The 16,165-nt window shown below is 34.2% G+C and overlaps 1 protein-coding gene across 5 annotated transcripts in view; it reads right to left on the reverse strand.

The window, feature by feature from the left end:
- Positions 1 to 2,576: 2,576 nt before the first annotated feature.
- Positions 2,577 to 16,165, reverse strand: part of MYO1B (myosin IB) — a 197,362-nt gene continuing 183,773 nt past the window's right edge. For all 5 annotated transcript variants that reach the window (XM_023499351.2, XM_012544877.3, XM_012544878.3 and 2 more), the window contains 5 exons: positions 13,873 to 13,979; positions 10,843 to 10,975; positions 9,831 to 9,983; positions 8,045 to 8,172; positions 2,577 to 4,034 (listed from right to left, as the gene is read on the reverse strand). In XM_023499351.2, coding sequence (XP_023355119.1) covers positions 3,911 to 4,034; positions 8,045 to 8,172; positions 9,831 to 9,983; positions 10,843 to 10,975; positions 13,873 to 13,979 — 645 coding nt within the window. In that variant the 3' untranslated portion in view covers positions 2,577 to 3,910. The remainder of the gene's footprint in view (positions 4,035 to 8,044; positions 8,173 to 9,830; positions 9,984 to 10,842; positions 10,976 to 13,872; positions 13,980 to 16,165) is intronic.

Below are 16,165 nucleotides of genomic sequence, written 5' to 3' on the forward strand. Positions count from 1 at the left end.
TTTCCCAAATAATGATACAAGATAATCCTCTTCAATTCACTTAGAAGCTGAGAGGACTTTTCCTTGATTACAAAATTAAGATTTTTAATTCAAGCTCCTGTGGATACCATTGTAGCAATAATAATAATAATAATAATAAATAAAACTTTAAGGTTAAGGGTGGTTTTTTAAAAATAAGATTCTGAAAATATTCTCCATGACAAATAAAGTGTTGATTATGGCATTTAGCAATTACTCCCCCCCCCCAAAAAAAATTCCCCAAATCCTAAGTGTATGAACCAGACCCCAGTTAAAATCTGGCTACATTCTCTGATAAATGAGACAACTAGTCATGATAATGGGTCAATATTAGACCCTCAAACAGACAGCAGATGTAATGATATTAAACTCCCCAAAGAGATCAGCTGTCACTTCAAATGGCCTAGTTTTGAATTCCTTAGCAAGAGGAGCATAAGAACCAAAAAACTGGAGAAATGCCAAGTTAATTTTCCCCATCTTTCTTGTATTTTACTGTAAGTCTTTGAATGAGGAAAATTTCCAGGAAAATTACTTTTCTTTTTATCCTACTTTTCATCCTTTTAATCCCTAGTTCAGGTAATGAGACTACTAATTAAAATGAAATCATCTTTATGTCTGGTAAAAAAAAAAAAGAATATATTTATATTCCCTGTACTATATTCCCTAATTAGATATTTTTAAAAGCTTTATATTATAAATAACCTCACATTATGTTAAAAACATAATAAAAAGATTGTATGATTGTTATATAGTGTGGGAAAAAATGTTTGTATATGGTATGAATCTCATAACTTAACATATGCATTTCATGATAAGAATTTTAAATATCTACTTTCACCACTATCAGATATTTCAATTACATGTCTGGCCATGGTGTCACAGATATTTCAAGTACATGTCTAGCCACAGTGACAAACATAGTCCAACCTCCACACACGTGCATAGAATTCAACCTGGAGTTAATTTATTTATACCCCTGGGCACACAAGTCGAAGTCTCTACTTTCCAGGATGCTGTTCTAATGATCATAGAGTAAAATTCCCATGATCCCACTCTTTTGGATCTTTGTTTCTCTCAGGCTTGTAAAACATGGAGGGAAATAGTTAGTGGCAGTTAATCCCAGAAGTTAGCTGCTGGTAACTAACCCTTGTTAACTCTCAGCTTCCCCCACAGGAATGGAAACCTCTTTTAAAATAGATATTGAGCAAAGAAATGAGTCAAAGACCAAGGATCTCATAGGGAGATCCCCGTCATGGTCATCAGCTTCCACAGAAATTGTGGAGTAAACTCATTTCAAAATCTCTCTCAGGTGCTGGCTAAAGGTAGATATATAAGTCTCTATGTTTGGCCATCATAAACACAAGAACTGTGAACTATTTTTAGGGTCTTGTCTTGTACAAATTGAGGTTAATAATGGAAAGAGTAGTTTTAGGTTTTTTTTTTTTTAATGCTTTCTGGGTTGGCCAATTGGACTCTGGGTTTCCACTTTATTCCCAGTTCTGGTAGACTAGCTCTGCTTCTTATCCAATCTAATAATCATAGGGATCACTTCCAGAAAGGAGATGATCTGGCTAATTTAAGAAGTAGGTAAGCCTCAATTTAAGATAGGCCATAGACTTATTTTTTTATATGCTAAAAATTATAAAATGATTGATTCAAAAGAATTTCAAACTGGACTCAGATATTTATTACTTATTTTAAAAATCCAACACAATGTGTATCCAACTTCTTACTTAAATTTGTGATTTCTTGAATCAGAATCCTCAGAAGGCAAGCTTAACTCCCACTCAATGATAAAGATATCATATCTCTCACAAGCTTGGACTGAAGAACTCTAAGGACACACAGTGATGCTAGACCAAGGGAAAGGCTTTCCTGGAAAAGCTGAATGCCTCTTTTCATCCAGTAAAGTAAAAAATCACCACCCTGAGAATTTTATGGTTTTAAAAAAGTGACCCCAAACTACATGAACTTTTATTGATGAGATTTCATTCTACCACATTTAAAGTAAATCATTATTGAAAACTTTTCTAGTTAGTAAGAAAATGTCATATACAAACATTCCACAAGGAGTTTGAGATTAAATATTTGGTTTATAGGAGATGAACACAGTATGGTTTATAAAGTTTCAATTATACTACCTTAGGATATGTGTGTTTAAAAAAAAAGTGTGTGTGTGTGTACACACACGTGTATATGTGTGCATATCACACATAAGGCAACAATAGTCTTATTTTTTGATAGTATAACAAATGGCTTGAAAATAATGAGGTATTTAGTTGTTCTGAATTTAAGTAAACCAATGAAAAATCTGAATACTCTTGCCATTTTTGGCTTATGTACATTTATGCCTATATGTCTACAACATAATTCAGAGATCATCATTTAACCTATCAAGGAAGGCATTCTAATGTATCAGACTGAAAAATGCCTCTCTATACATCAACAAATTAAAAATGACTTCAAGAATCTCTTCATGTAAAACAAAAAAGAAAACTAATGCTTTTGATGAATATTTCTGGTTTATAAAGATAAGTGAAAAAGCAGTTACACTCAAATCATAAAAACTTTGTGAAGTTTTTTTTTTTTTGTGCGCACACATTATATCAGGCACAACACATAGAGAAAACAGTTTGAAATACAAAGCATGATTACAACATAGGAATACTAAAAAGCACCGAATTAGAACAATTTTATTATTTAACATACCAATTTATATACATCATCTCCCCAAATTAAGAAACTCTTTAATTCTAAGTATAGTTTCCAAATTGAGAATTTTAGTGTAAATTTGAAAAAAAAGTACTACAAGTTCATAACACAAACCCACTTTAATTCCTGCATAAAATATGCAATCTGTACCAATCACCTCTCTTCTACACAAAAGTATATTATAAATAACTTTCAAAAAAAAAAAAGGTCTTGGATGCTTTATTGCACATTGTAAGGACATATGCCAATAGCTGAAAAGGCTCTCACCACCCTTCACTTAACTAGCTGTTTAAATAGCTATCTGAAATTTGGTGATAATAGCACTCTGCAGGCATTAGCATTATGTAGACTCATCTAATGTTAACTGAAAACAAAAGAATATGTATCAGAGAAAAATATATTTTCACTGCACTGCTTTGAAAAATGAGAGGAAATCTAATGTCACTTCTTTTAAAATAAGAATATGACTCTTTCTACAATTTAAAGCCATTACAAATAATCTGAATAAAATTCAAAAGTCCTTTCTTAACACTAGATTTTTCTTCTTCAAATAGAAACCATATGCATGGGCTTTCTTTGCAGTCTTGCATTCCTTCTGCCTCATGAAAATAGTCCTTCTTGCTCTATGTTCTATTAATGATCAGATTACAAAGCTCTTAATAATGCTGTTTACTATGAACAGAATTACCATTTTGTTTTTAACATTCCCAGTCTAACAGTTAGCCAACTCTTAGCACTAGTGAAGATGAAGGCAATGTGTTGGGGTTGGGGGAGAGAAAAAGTCCAAGTAAGGTTTCATTATCCTTAGAGGGCAGGATCTTGATTTATCTTTCAAATTGGGTCTCTAAGCTAACACATTAATATTTTATCAGTCACATGTCAATTTACAGAATGTAGTACTATCTGGTAAATGAATAAAATAAGAATACAAGCATTGTTAGTTTCTAAAATCCTGTCAATGGACAGAGTTTGTATTTCAGGGATTAAAACTACTCCAGTAAGAAAAGATTTAAAGGTTGATTAGTCAAAATATTTTGCCAAGGGTCTCTAATACTATTAGCCACTGGCAATCCCCAGGTGGACAGCTCTGCCTCTCCCCACCCTCCACCCCCCAGTAAAACCCTAAAATTGCACTATGACAAAGAAATGAGTCCATGAGAGACCAAGAGTGGGACTGCAGTTAGGGTACAGCCACTTCAAGGAGACGGTTGTTTTTTCGCTTGCAGGTTGGAACACTACCATTTTTTTGGTTGCCTTGTATAAACTTCACGCACACTTTGTCCTGTCTGAATTGAACCAGGAACCTAGAAGAGACGAGAAAATTGGTTAGTACAAGCAGAAAATACTGATTATGCTAAACAAGGATTTAAAAAGAAATACTCTGGTCACAACCCTGGATAAAGTGAGTTTTTTCTCTTTTGTCATTAGCATTCCAGCCTGCACCAGTATTACCGATATGACTTTCATCAATTTTATCTCTAATGAAAATGATGCATGTTTAGTTGTTTCTTATTTATGATGTCCTTCTGAGATCAGAAGGCCTAGCAGTGATTACTCACTCTTGCTTGCTGATGTAGGGAAGCTAAACATACAAAATGTGTTTCCTCTGTGATTTTTTTTTATGTTAACTAGGGGTATTTAATTAACCCAAAATTGGGAAGACTGGAACTTAATAAATATCTAGTCTTGACTCATAGGCATGATACACAAATGCATAAAGAGGCCGCTAATGGATAGAGTGCCAGTTTTGGTGTGAGGAAGAACTGAGTTCAAATCTGGCCTCAGACACTTATTAGTTGTGTGATGCTATTCACTTAACTCCATTTCCTTTAGTGTTCTCATCTATCAAATGATCTGGACAAGAAAAGAAAAACCAGTCCAGTTTCTTTGCCAAGAAAACCCAAATGGAGTTCCAAAGAGTTAGACCTGCCTTAACTGACTGGACAACTCTGATTTTGTTTAGTATGATATTATTAGCAAGCTTCTGGAGGAACATAAAGGTTGAATAACTTGGAGTATCAGAGGCAGGTTCACTGGATCATATTAATTTAGAGCTAGAAAGAAATAGAGTCACCTGTTGTGATTTTTCATTTTATGACAAAGACAGTAAGGCAAATAAAAGATAAAATAACTACAGCTTTAGGTCATCTGAAACCAGTAAGTGGCAAAGCTGGGATTTGAACCCAGTTCCTCTTGTTCCAAATCATATATTCTTACCACTGTATCACAATGAACCCCAACTGAGCTTCCTGACTCCAAGACCAAGACAGTATGCTAGACAGTGTCTATAGGCACAGGACAGAGTTAAATTTGTTTAACATGTTTCTTATGGAGCAGTTGTATAAATGTTATTAATATAAGTATATAGAAAGTAAATTGACACATCCACTGAGAAACCCATAGCAACAGAGAAGATATAAACAGTTCCTGATATTTTAAAGTTAAGTCTCAATTTCAAAGGCTGAACGACTCAATTCTTTCAGACATTACATACTAGGATGAAATTTGATATGGCAAGCTCTGGCTCAGACTTATTTTAAAAATACACCATTTCCTGTGGCTTTGAAAGGGTTGGATCTTTTTAAGCCAAGAGCGTAAGAAGGAAGCATTTTATTCTCATACACAGTTCTGTACTATTCTTCCTGAAAGGGGTAGGATGGGTGGTGAGTTTAAAGTTTTAAACTTTTTTTAAAAACTTTTTAAATTCACCTAAAATATTAATATCACAGACATCAATACGTCTTTGCTTTTAAGGAATACTTTCAGGGAAATTTCTGCTTAAAGTTTTTATGAGTTGGACTGAAATGAAGCTCAAGATCTTTCTAGCTCTAAAATTCTGTTAAATATATAGATAATGACTACTTTTCCCCAAAGTGTTTTTAATACAAGACCTCTTAAGAAGAGTGTATTAATTCCAGCAGGACTTTAAGTATATATCAGTATATAGCACCAACTTATGGCATCCTCTAGGTACCACTCCAAAAAATTCCATCAGCAGATTAATGCTGTGAACTGTATACTTCCAGTAAAATACATGGAGCAGCTGGATGGTACAGTAGATGGAGTATTGGCTGGGAACCAGAAAAACTCATATTCTTGAGTTCAAATCCAATCTCAGACATTTCCTAATTGGTTGATCCTAGACAAGCCACTTAACTGTTTGCCTCAGTTTCCTAATCTGTAAAAATGAACTAAAGAAGAAAATGGCAAACTACTCCAGTATCTATGTTTAATGGGGTCACTAAGCATTGGACAAAGTTGAAATAACTAAACAACAGTAAAATATAAATACAGACCCACTGTTTGAATGAGTAACATTTACAAAAATATAGATTTTCATGAAAAATAAATGATAAATCCTTAAAAATCACTCATATTTGGGGCTTACAATAAACTCAATCCAAGTACCATGATATATTTCACAGATTAGATAGAATAGAAATGATATATATATATATATATATAAGCTCAAAAGAAACCCAGGTAGCTGTGGCAGTTGGGTATTTATTTGCCTGTTGTAACTATCTGTAGCCTTCCTGTCTCATTTCATGTCTACTTATAGAGACGACAACATTGTAATAGGAGGTAGACTCGCCTTTTGCCATTTTCCCTATAATTTGCCAAAACCAATGCTCAATAATGGTTACAGAAATTAGTAGTGTTGAAAATAACGGCTCCTACTTCCAAAAAAGATAATGAGTCCAAACTCTAAGAGTATCTGTCTACAAGACAAATGAAAAAGTGGACATGAATCCACTTGAGGCTGAAAAAACAGTGCTGTTCTGGAATGTCTGTCTTACCAGTGGCTTTTTGGAAAACTTTTGTTTAAATCTGAAATATCTTCTAGACAGATCTGCTCAGTCTGTAGCAAAGGATCATAGAAATCAGTGGCCTTCAGAGAGGCTCAGAATAAACATGAGAGTTTTCATGTCTCTTTCCTTTTTAAGAAATATTTCCTCAAGGAAGAACGAATTCAAAAATTATTTGTAAGGACAAAATAAATAATAAAAAAACACTTAAAGTGTTTTAAAATTTGCAAGGAGCTTTTCCTTTATTGTTGCATTTGATCCTATGTACAAATGATATACTAGGATGCCAAGAATAAAAATGATACAGTTTCTACTTTCAAGTAACTTCCATTTGAATGGGGAGAAGGAAAAGAACCTTGACATGTTCACATGATAATTATGATAGGAGGGATAAGAACAAAGGTGAGACCTAAACAAAGTGTTATAAGCAGTCTGAGGAAGAAGAGGATATTTTCAACTGGAGATGTGGGGAAAGAGAAAGTGATGAAGCCTTCGTGGAAGAAGCAAGACTTGATCTGGGTCTTAAAGGAAGAGGAAGATTTCAGTAGGCTAACATAAGAAGGGAATAGCCTATAGGACTGCCCAAAGGCAGGATGATCAGCCATGATTGAGGAACAATTAGTAATTGAATTGGATGGAAAAGAATATGTGAAAGGGAATAATGTCTTTTTTTTTTTTTTTTTAAAAAGCATGGAAAGAATGGCTTAGAGCTAGACTATGGAGGTCTTAAATGGCACAGGAGAGGGCTTATATTTTATACTATAAGCAATGAATGGCCATTGAAAAATTTGTGTGCCTGACTCCTAACTCCAACACTTGTACCTTGTTCTAATTACACCTAGAATCTATGCCAGAAGCTCACTTGGGTGTTACTGAAGTAGCCAAAGTAAGGAGGGGAGGCAAATAAGGCAAACTAAACTACATATTCACTTCCTTCCTAGAACGCAATGAGCAAACATTAAAAATAGAGATTCTTAATGAAAAAAGTTTGAATCAAGCATCCTATGCTTTATGTCCTAAGGGCAGAAAAAAGAAGGGCACTATTTTAGAAATATTTTCAGCAAAAGCTGAAATACAAAGAGTTTTCTGGTCAGCCCTTAACTGAGTTGAAAAAATTAATTAATCAGAATTTATTAAACCTTTAGCTCTGTGGTTAATTTAGATTTAAATGCTTCTGGGAAGAGTAATGTAGTCCACCATGTAGTGTCCATAGACAATAAACCAGTTGCTGAATGAAATAAAAATTAAAATAAGGACTGGCACCTGTTATTTCATTAGCAGGAGGAATTCTATGAGGAAAATTTCCCTACCAAGGCAAATTGACATTGTCTCTACAACTAATAGTCTTAGAGAATAACCCTGAGGATATTAAGGGTTAATGATTAGTTTTAATGTAACCATTAGCGATACCAAAAAAAGCATTTTGGAAAAAAGGATATAGTTTAGAGGAATCAACTAAGAAGAAACAAAGAAAAATAATTTACCAAAAGAAAAAAAAAACATACTCATCTGAAATTTCGATGTTGAGTTTCTGCTTGGTTTGGCTTAGAGTGGTTCTATAGAGCTTGGTGGCCATTTCAATCAGGTGGTCACTGCTGAAGAGAAAATCCCCTTTACTAGCTGCTCCTGATCCCTAGGAAAGAAAGTAAATGAGAGTTTCTTAAAAAGGTCTGGAAAGATATATGAACTGATGCTGAGTGAAGTGAGCAGAACCAAGAAAATATTGTACAGAGCAAGAAGATTACATGATAGATCAACTATGATAGATTTGGCTTTTTTCAACAATGAGGTGATTTAAGGCAATTCCAATAGATATATGATGGAAAGTGCCATTCATATCCAGAGAGAAAACTATGGAGAGACTGAATGTAGATCAAAGCATAATGTTTTGTGTTGTTATTGGTTTATTTGGTTTTTTCCTTTCTCGTGGTTTTTTTTTTCCCTTTTGATCTGATTTTCCTATGCATGATAAGTATAGAAATATATTTAACCTATGTTAGATTATTTGCCATCTTGGGAATGGGAGAGAGAAAAATAGGGAGAAAAGTTTGGAATAGAAGCAAGCATAAAGATTTCTGGGTTCACTTCAGAACTGCACACAAGAAAAATATCATATGAATTTTTCAAGCCTTTCTAAAACCAGCCTGTTTACTTTTATAGAACAATAACATTCCATTATTTTCATATAACATAATTTATTTAGCCACTCCCTAATTGATGGGCATCTACTCATTTTCCAATTCTCTGTCACCACAAAAAACAGCCCAGATTAAGAACCCGTGACTTAAAAGTTAAAAAAACATAGAATTCTGGTACCTAGACGAAAAACAATAATTTGATAATATGTGGTTGGGTAGTAAGGTGGTATTGTGGATAGAGCTCTGGGTCTCAAGTCAGGAAGACCTGCATTCAAATATGATCGCAGATATATGACCCTAGACAAGTCATTTAATTCAATTTGCCTCAGTTTCCTTATATGTCAAATGAATTGCAGAAGGAAACAGAAAACGACTTCAGTATCTTTGCCAAGAAAACCCCAAAATGGAGTCATGATGAGTTAGACATGAATGAAACACAGGTTCTTAGGAACTGTTGTTGTTTTTTTTTTTTCAGGAGTGAACTTAGGCCACAGACACAATATTTACAAAAGCAGTGTTTCTTTCCAAATTGTTCAAAGTCCTAGAAGGAATTAACCTGGCATTTTCCTAACTGCCTTCAAAGAATTCAGAAGTAATCATTACATTTGCAAAAGGGGAAGGCTGGGACAGAAAAGAATCATGACAGAAGATTGCATGGGATAAGATTCAATGGTCTTACTAGATCCTGAATTCATGTTTTCAAAGGTCAAGGAGAGGAAATATTAGTTGTGGCTTAAAACACAACATACCTGAAAAATCATGATCATGGTAAATTTTTCTCTCGTTAATACCCATTCTTCACATGTTCAAATCTGCTAATTGTATGTTATACAACGAAGAAAAGGGTGTGCATGTGTGTGTGTGTATACACTACTACTACCCACTACCTGGACATATACATATGAGAAAAAGTTATCCAATAAAGGAATAGTTAAGTGAACATATCATCAAACATGATTAAAGTTGAGTAGTCACTTAATGAGTGGAAAATGACTGAGTTGTACAAGCTGGTTTCCATTCACCCAAAATGAGTAACTTGAGAATGGCTAAATTCAGCATAAACCTCAGATTATGAACTGAACTATATAATAAAGTCAGACCTTCCTACTTTTAAACAATCATCTTTATAGCAGAAAATCTCTTTCGAATTTACCTCTTTTAGGTGGACAGCAAAGAAACCATCATTTTGTGAGCTCATGGACACTTTGGTAACATCACCCAGAGGGACTTCAGATTTAATATGTCCAGACTTTTGATCAGCAAGCAGCAGATTATTATTTGTTAGAAGGAAAATCCTGGAAGCACACTGAAGGAAAAAAAAGGCAAGATGAAAGATCAAGATGTAAATAACGAAGGATTTGTAATAGTAATGGATTGGCAACAACCATCCACACGTTAAAAATCATAAGCAACAATCAATTACTTCCAGAATATAATTTGATTTCATAATATATTACTTTGCAAATAGATACGTAAATCTACTAAACATGCTACATTTCATGAGTGGCAACATGATAGATTGGAAAAACCTATGAATGCAGAATCAGAGAACTGGATGGTAGACTACCTTGGGCAACTGACTTCCATTCCCTAGAACTCCAATGTTTTTCTGAAGGTGAAAAAAAGTAATGTATCTAATGAAGGTTTTCTCCTAAAGCTTCAAAATTCTATACTATGTCAAAATTTCCTTGGCTCTATGACATCATCCAAACTAATGCACCAGGAAAAATAGGGGCATAGAATTCAGAGCTAGAAGAGACTTTAAAGACCATGAGCTCTGTGGCTCTCAAAGGAGAGTGTGCCAGTGTAGACCAGAAGGCCATTAAGTTTTGCTTAGATATGTTACATACAAATCTCCTACCTCCTCTGAATTGGGCCATAATTCCTCCTGGCAAAGAATAATACAATGCTGTGAATTAAAAAGAAATCTAAGTTCCAACCATTCTACTGAAACTCAGATGAAGAGAAAGAGGGTAGAGATGGAAGGACTTGGATGGGGACTTCAAATTCCATAGCCCTTTCCCCTACACCACACTGCAGCATATTTCATAGTGACCCTAATGAAAACCCAAGCAGACATTTAATCATTAATATTTGGGAAACTAGGTAAAAGCATTCTACTTAATTCACATTTGTAGGTAAGTCTTTACTGTTGGCATTTTTACCTTTCCATTAGCTCGATTAATTTTGTTCACAACTTCAGCAATGATGATTTTTTCTTCAATGGCATCTTTGAGTTTCTTATACTTGGGGTCCTTGCTGATCTCCAGGTAAGCCCCTTGGAATGGCTGGCCAACACTAAAGCAATATAAAAGGAAACAAAAATATTTTACAAATAGTTTTAAATGGATATCACAATGTTACAGAATGCTCAGGTTCAATAAAAACTTAAAACCTAATTCTGTAAGAATGTGCTACCTTCTTAAAAATGCAGACATTCAAATTTTCATATATTACACTGTTTTATGACTTGCACCTGGTCCTCAACCTCAACTAGAAATACTTATGAATTTTATTCACATCTCTTTTTTTTCAGGTTACCATAGCATTTGCTAAAGATATCAGTTTCTTTTCCCTATACTTCATAAGGCACTCAACTGAGGAACATTACAAAGTAGGTGCATGATACTACATGAAATAAAAGATCACTCCTTGTCATCTACTCAAATGAAAGCTTTAACTGCAGCTGTCCCCAAAGCATTTATTAGCAGCTTTTTCACAATGTGTGGCGATGGGAAAAAGAATACAGATAATTGCTACCACCTGACACAATGAAAAATTTAATTTTGTCTCCAAGAGGAAAGGAAATCAATAGATGTTTTTGGGCATAGAAGTAAAATACATGTTAGAGGACTACAAACAGAACAACTAATACAGAAGGAAATGGCATGCCTTTCCCCATCCTAGATCTTTTAAATAAAGCTCTCAATAGGAAATACGTGAAAAAGTTCAATTCTATCCTCCTGGGACACATTAAGTCACTTTCATCGAACAAAACAGAACGTGACACTAGCTGCCAAAAGTGTGTTTACCTAACACATTAATTCTTTTTAAATTAAAGCTTTTTTTTCCAAAATATATGCATGGATAATTTTCAATATTCATCCTTGCAAAACCTTGTGTTCCAAATTTTTTCCTCCCATCCTCTCCCTTAGATGGCAAGTAATCCAATATCATCTAACACATTAAATCTAACAACATATAACTCTTAAAAAATTCTGACAGTGAAATCATTTATATTGATAAAATTACAGATCCAGAATTGGAAGGGACACTCAGAGAATACCTAGGCCAACCCTCTCATTTTGCAAAGAAGGAAACTGAGGTCCAGGGAGATCAAATAACTTGTCCAATGTGACAGGTAGTAAGGCCCAAAGGCAGAATGTGAACTCTAACTGGAGACAGGTCTTTGAGCCTTTCCACACTCTTTCCAGTGTTCCACAGATGACCTGGAGGAAGGAGCATCTTTATAAAATCCAAAGGCCTACGCCTTCAGCTGCTAGCAGGGAACTGGAAGTTTTGATCTGAGCTGAAGAGTCCTTATAATTGCAAACAAAATTCTCCATGCTTGAGAACTGGATAGGAGACTTAAGGAAGAAAATTCTCTATAGATGGTCATGAAACACTGTGTTCCCCAAAAGTTGCAATGCCATAAAAAGTTTTGGAAGACAGCACAGTCATTTTATTATTAAAGCTTCTTAAACCATGGGTTGTGATCCCATGTGGGGTCTCATAATTGAATGTTGGGATCATAAAGTTATGATTATCAGTAAATGTTTGGTTTGTATATCTATTTAAATATCTATATACCTAGGGTTGTGTAAAAATGAGTGGGAAAGAGTTTATGAAATCCTGCTACAGACCAAGAAACATACCAACAACCAAATAACCAAGTAAAAATGGCTTAGGGTCTTGTAGCCATTTTAAAAATTTCTTAAGTAGCAATTCAAAAGTTAAACCCCAAATTGTTTAAATTAATCAAAATGCTAAACAAATTCTGCTAATTAGCATCCTTAGCATTGTTTCTAAATAACCACCATCTTTAGGAAATCTTCATCAAAAATCATTATCAATTTTCAAAGCATGTTATGTTAATAAAAAAAAATTAGTTTCCAAAAAAGGTCAAACATCTGATTTTTAACTTAAGCCTTGATTTAAGTTACAAATCAGCTATTCCTTATTATTATTATTTTTGCCATCTTTATTTCTCTAAAAGAGTGTGTCTGACAATTTAGGGAAAGTGATGGAAAAGGAATATTATTTCAAACAAATTGATCTGTGTTAATTCCATATGAACCTTCACAAAATATAGAGCAATATATTTTCATTTTCAGGTGTTCTTTTTGGAGAAAATTATAAAACTGCCATAAAACTTAGGACTTTATAAGATCCTTTTTTCACAATCAAGTGAAAAAAATATACCATGCAAAAGAAAAAATGAACATTAGGAGACATGGTTAGAAAAGTAGGGCAAGGCATCCAATACTACAGATGGCTTTTCTTTCTGCCCCTGCAATTAGCAATTTGTTCCTTATTTATGAGAGCTGTGGGCCTATTACATAGGGAATCAGCTAGCTGCATGTCAATTAACTAATGCACACTGAGTTAGTAAAGCTAAAGGGTACCATTTATGGGGTCTAAGAAATCCTCAAAAAGCTCCAAATTGATTCACTCTCCTAATTTCATCATGCAAGTGTAATTCTGACCAATTTCAAGGATGTTTTAAAGGCAAGATAATTTGGACAATAATTACTGTAAAACAGCCAAAAGAAATTTTATTTATTCTCTGGGAATTATGGAGAGTACCTCATAATGCAACATAAAATACTCAATCTTGATGCTGAATAGCTCATAAAAATTAGGAGTTTTAAAAGATGTCTTACCTAATTATTCTATAAAGTGTTGAGCATGTTACCAATGATTTAGACAAAAACATTTAGTACCATTTCACTAATGTAGTGACATACATATGTACATAATAAATATTTTTATTTGTACGATTAACAAATAATTTATGACATAAGGAAATAATTATTTGCTACTAAACTAAAATACACCTGAAACTTCTGCCTCCATGCCTATTTGTTAAACCTTTTAAATTATTTTTGCGAGTAAAATAGAAACTATTTTTAGTTTATTTATATTTATATATATATATATATACACATATATATATAATATATTTATTTATATACCTGGATGGGTATAAGGCCTTCTTGTCTTTGAAGAGTTCACTGGCTTCCAGTTTCTCTTCATAGATAAGCTTCCTCTGATCTGTGAATTGGTCTCTGTATTTTTTACACTGAAAGGTATCACATGAAAGAGAAAACCAGACATGTTTTCTTGCTATATTATCGATCACATTTAAATAGCATGGTAAGCTCATTTGAACAACAACAACTATAGAGATAAACATCATAATCAAGTTTTACTTTTAAGACCAATATAGCAATGAAGACAGAGTGCCTTATTGAAGTTTTAAGTTGCCCAAAAGCTGCAAATTTGCATCGGTGGAGGGAGTTGTATCACTGAGAGTTCCTTTTGTTGCAGTCCAGTCATTTCAATCATATCTGACTCTTTGTGATCTCATTTGGGGTTTTCTTGGCAAAGATACTGGAGTAGTTTGCCATTTTTTCCCTCCAGTTTATTTGACAGATGATGAAACTGAGGCAGAGTTAAGTTACTTACCCAGGGTCACATAGTAAGTGTTTGAGGCAAAATTTCTCCAGGCCCAGTGACTATTATCTCTACCTAGCTACTACAGGGAATTCCCTATGTAGAAAAAATTAGAAATATTTCCTTCTCTCCTCTCTAAAAATTCTTAGTCTCTTAGGGGAAAAAAAAACTAATAAAATATAATTATTTCCCCCCGTCAATATAATATAGTTTTTTCTATACACTAGACAAAGTCCTCTCTTTAGGCATGTACCATTCTAGGAGCACCATTTTCCCACTCTTAGGCTCAGCTCACTCTAATCATCAGCATTCTCTCATCTTTCACCAATTATGTGGAATGGATGCTGCATGAAGACTGCATTATGTGATTGGGAGCTGCTAGGAATCCTGGGGACCTAGAGCTACAGCAATGCATATGGAAGACTAATTACATTTTAAGGTATACCTGTGCACAGATGCCATCATGTAGTTCAGAAAGAAAGAGAGTAGCATTAGCTTGATGGCTCTTGTTAAGTTAAAATATGGAACTAAGAATAGAGCTGGGAAGAGAAATCAGAAAGTGATTTTTTTAACATAATGTTCTAATTCTATCAGTGCACTAATAATAATAATCCACATGTAGGGATTTACAATTCACAACCTAGGTCCTAATAACCTAGGAAGCCTAGGATCCAATCTCAAATAAAATATGTACCAGATGTGTGATCTTGACCAAGTTCCTTAAGCTTCAGTGCTGCCGTTTCCTAATCTGTAAAATGAGAGGCATTGAACCTGATGATCTCTAAGCTTATGATCCTACTGGGAAGTGACGAAGTATAGAATATGAAAAGATCATCAAGATTAACCAGTGTAACCCCACTTTTACATATAATTTAATGCATTTACCCAAGACAGGGATACACTGGTAAATGTTTAACAACCAGCTCTTTGAAAAAAAAAAAGTTTGAATAAGTTTTAAGGTTAATTTGCATTATTAACATTTTCTCCATCATTTCCTTAAGTCTAGATGTTCGACAAAACAAAACCATCAAGCCCCTAATTTGTAGCCTTTGCCAATTTCATAGGTCTAAGTGCACACATTGGAAGTTTAACAGTTACACAAAAAGCGTATTGCTCAGTGGATAGAGCACTGAGCTTAGAATCTGGAAATCTAGTCTTCCTAAATTCAAGTCAGATCTCAGACACTACTTGTGTCACCTTGGACAAGTCATTTAACCCTGTTGCCTCAGTTTCCTCATCTTTAAAATGGGCTGAAGAAAATAGCAAACTAGTTCCTTATCTTTGCTAAGAAACCCCAAATGAGGTCACATAGAGTCAGACACCAATGAAATGTCTCAACAACAGCATTGTTGTATAAAATGCAGTAGGTTATGTATTTCACTTACTGCCTAAAGGCTTCTTCAAACATACATTTCAGGTTCCTTCTTATTCACTACCCATTAGTGGACCTTTCTTTAAGAAATATATCATGTTGTCACATAAGATGCAGATTTGAAAAAAAGTAGTATGGAAAGAGCTAGGTTTGGAGTCAACAGGTATAAGGTAAAATCTTAGACTACTACTTGTGATCTGTGTGACCAGCTTGGGAAAGTGTCAGTTTCCTTGTCTAAAGAATGAGGGGGAGAGACCATACAGCCTCTGAAGTCTCTGCCAGCTCTACTTTTACCTCCCAAGCACCAGCTTATATAAAAATAGGCTTTCTGGATTAACTTTCTCTACTTGGGAGAAAATTTACATAAATGCCAGAGACTTCAAAGTCTTGTTGCCTTTCTATAGCAGAGGCTTATAAATACTATGATGGGATTTATACAA

Source organism: Sarcophilus harrisii, chromosome 3 (assembly GCF_902635505.1).
Source record: "Sarcophilus harrisii chromosome 3, mSarHar1.11, whole genome shotgun sequence".
NCBI lineage: Eukaryota > Metazoa > Chordata > Mammalia > Dasyuromorphia > Dasyuridae > Sarcophilus > Sarcophilus harrisii.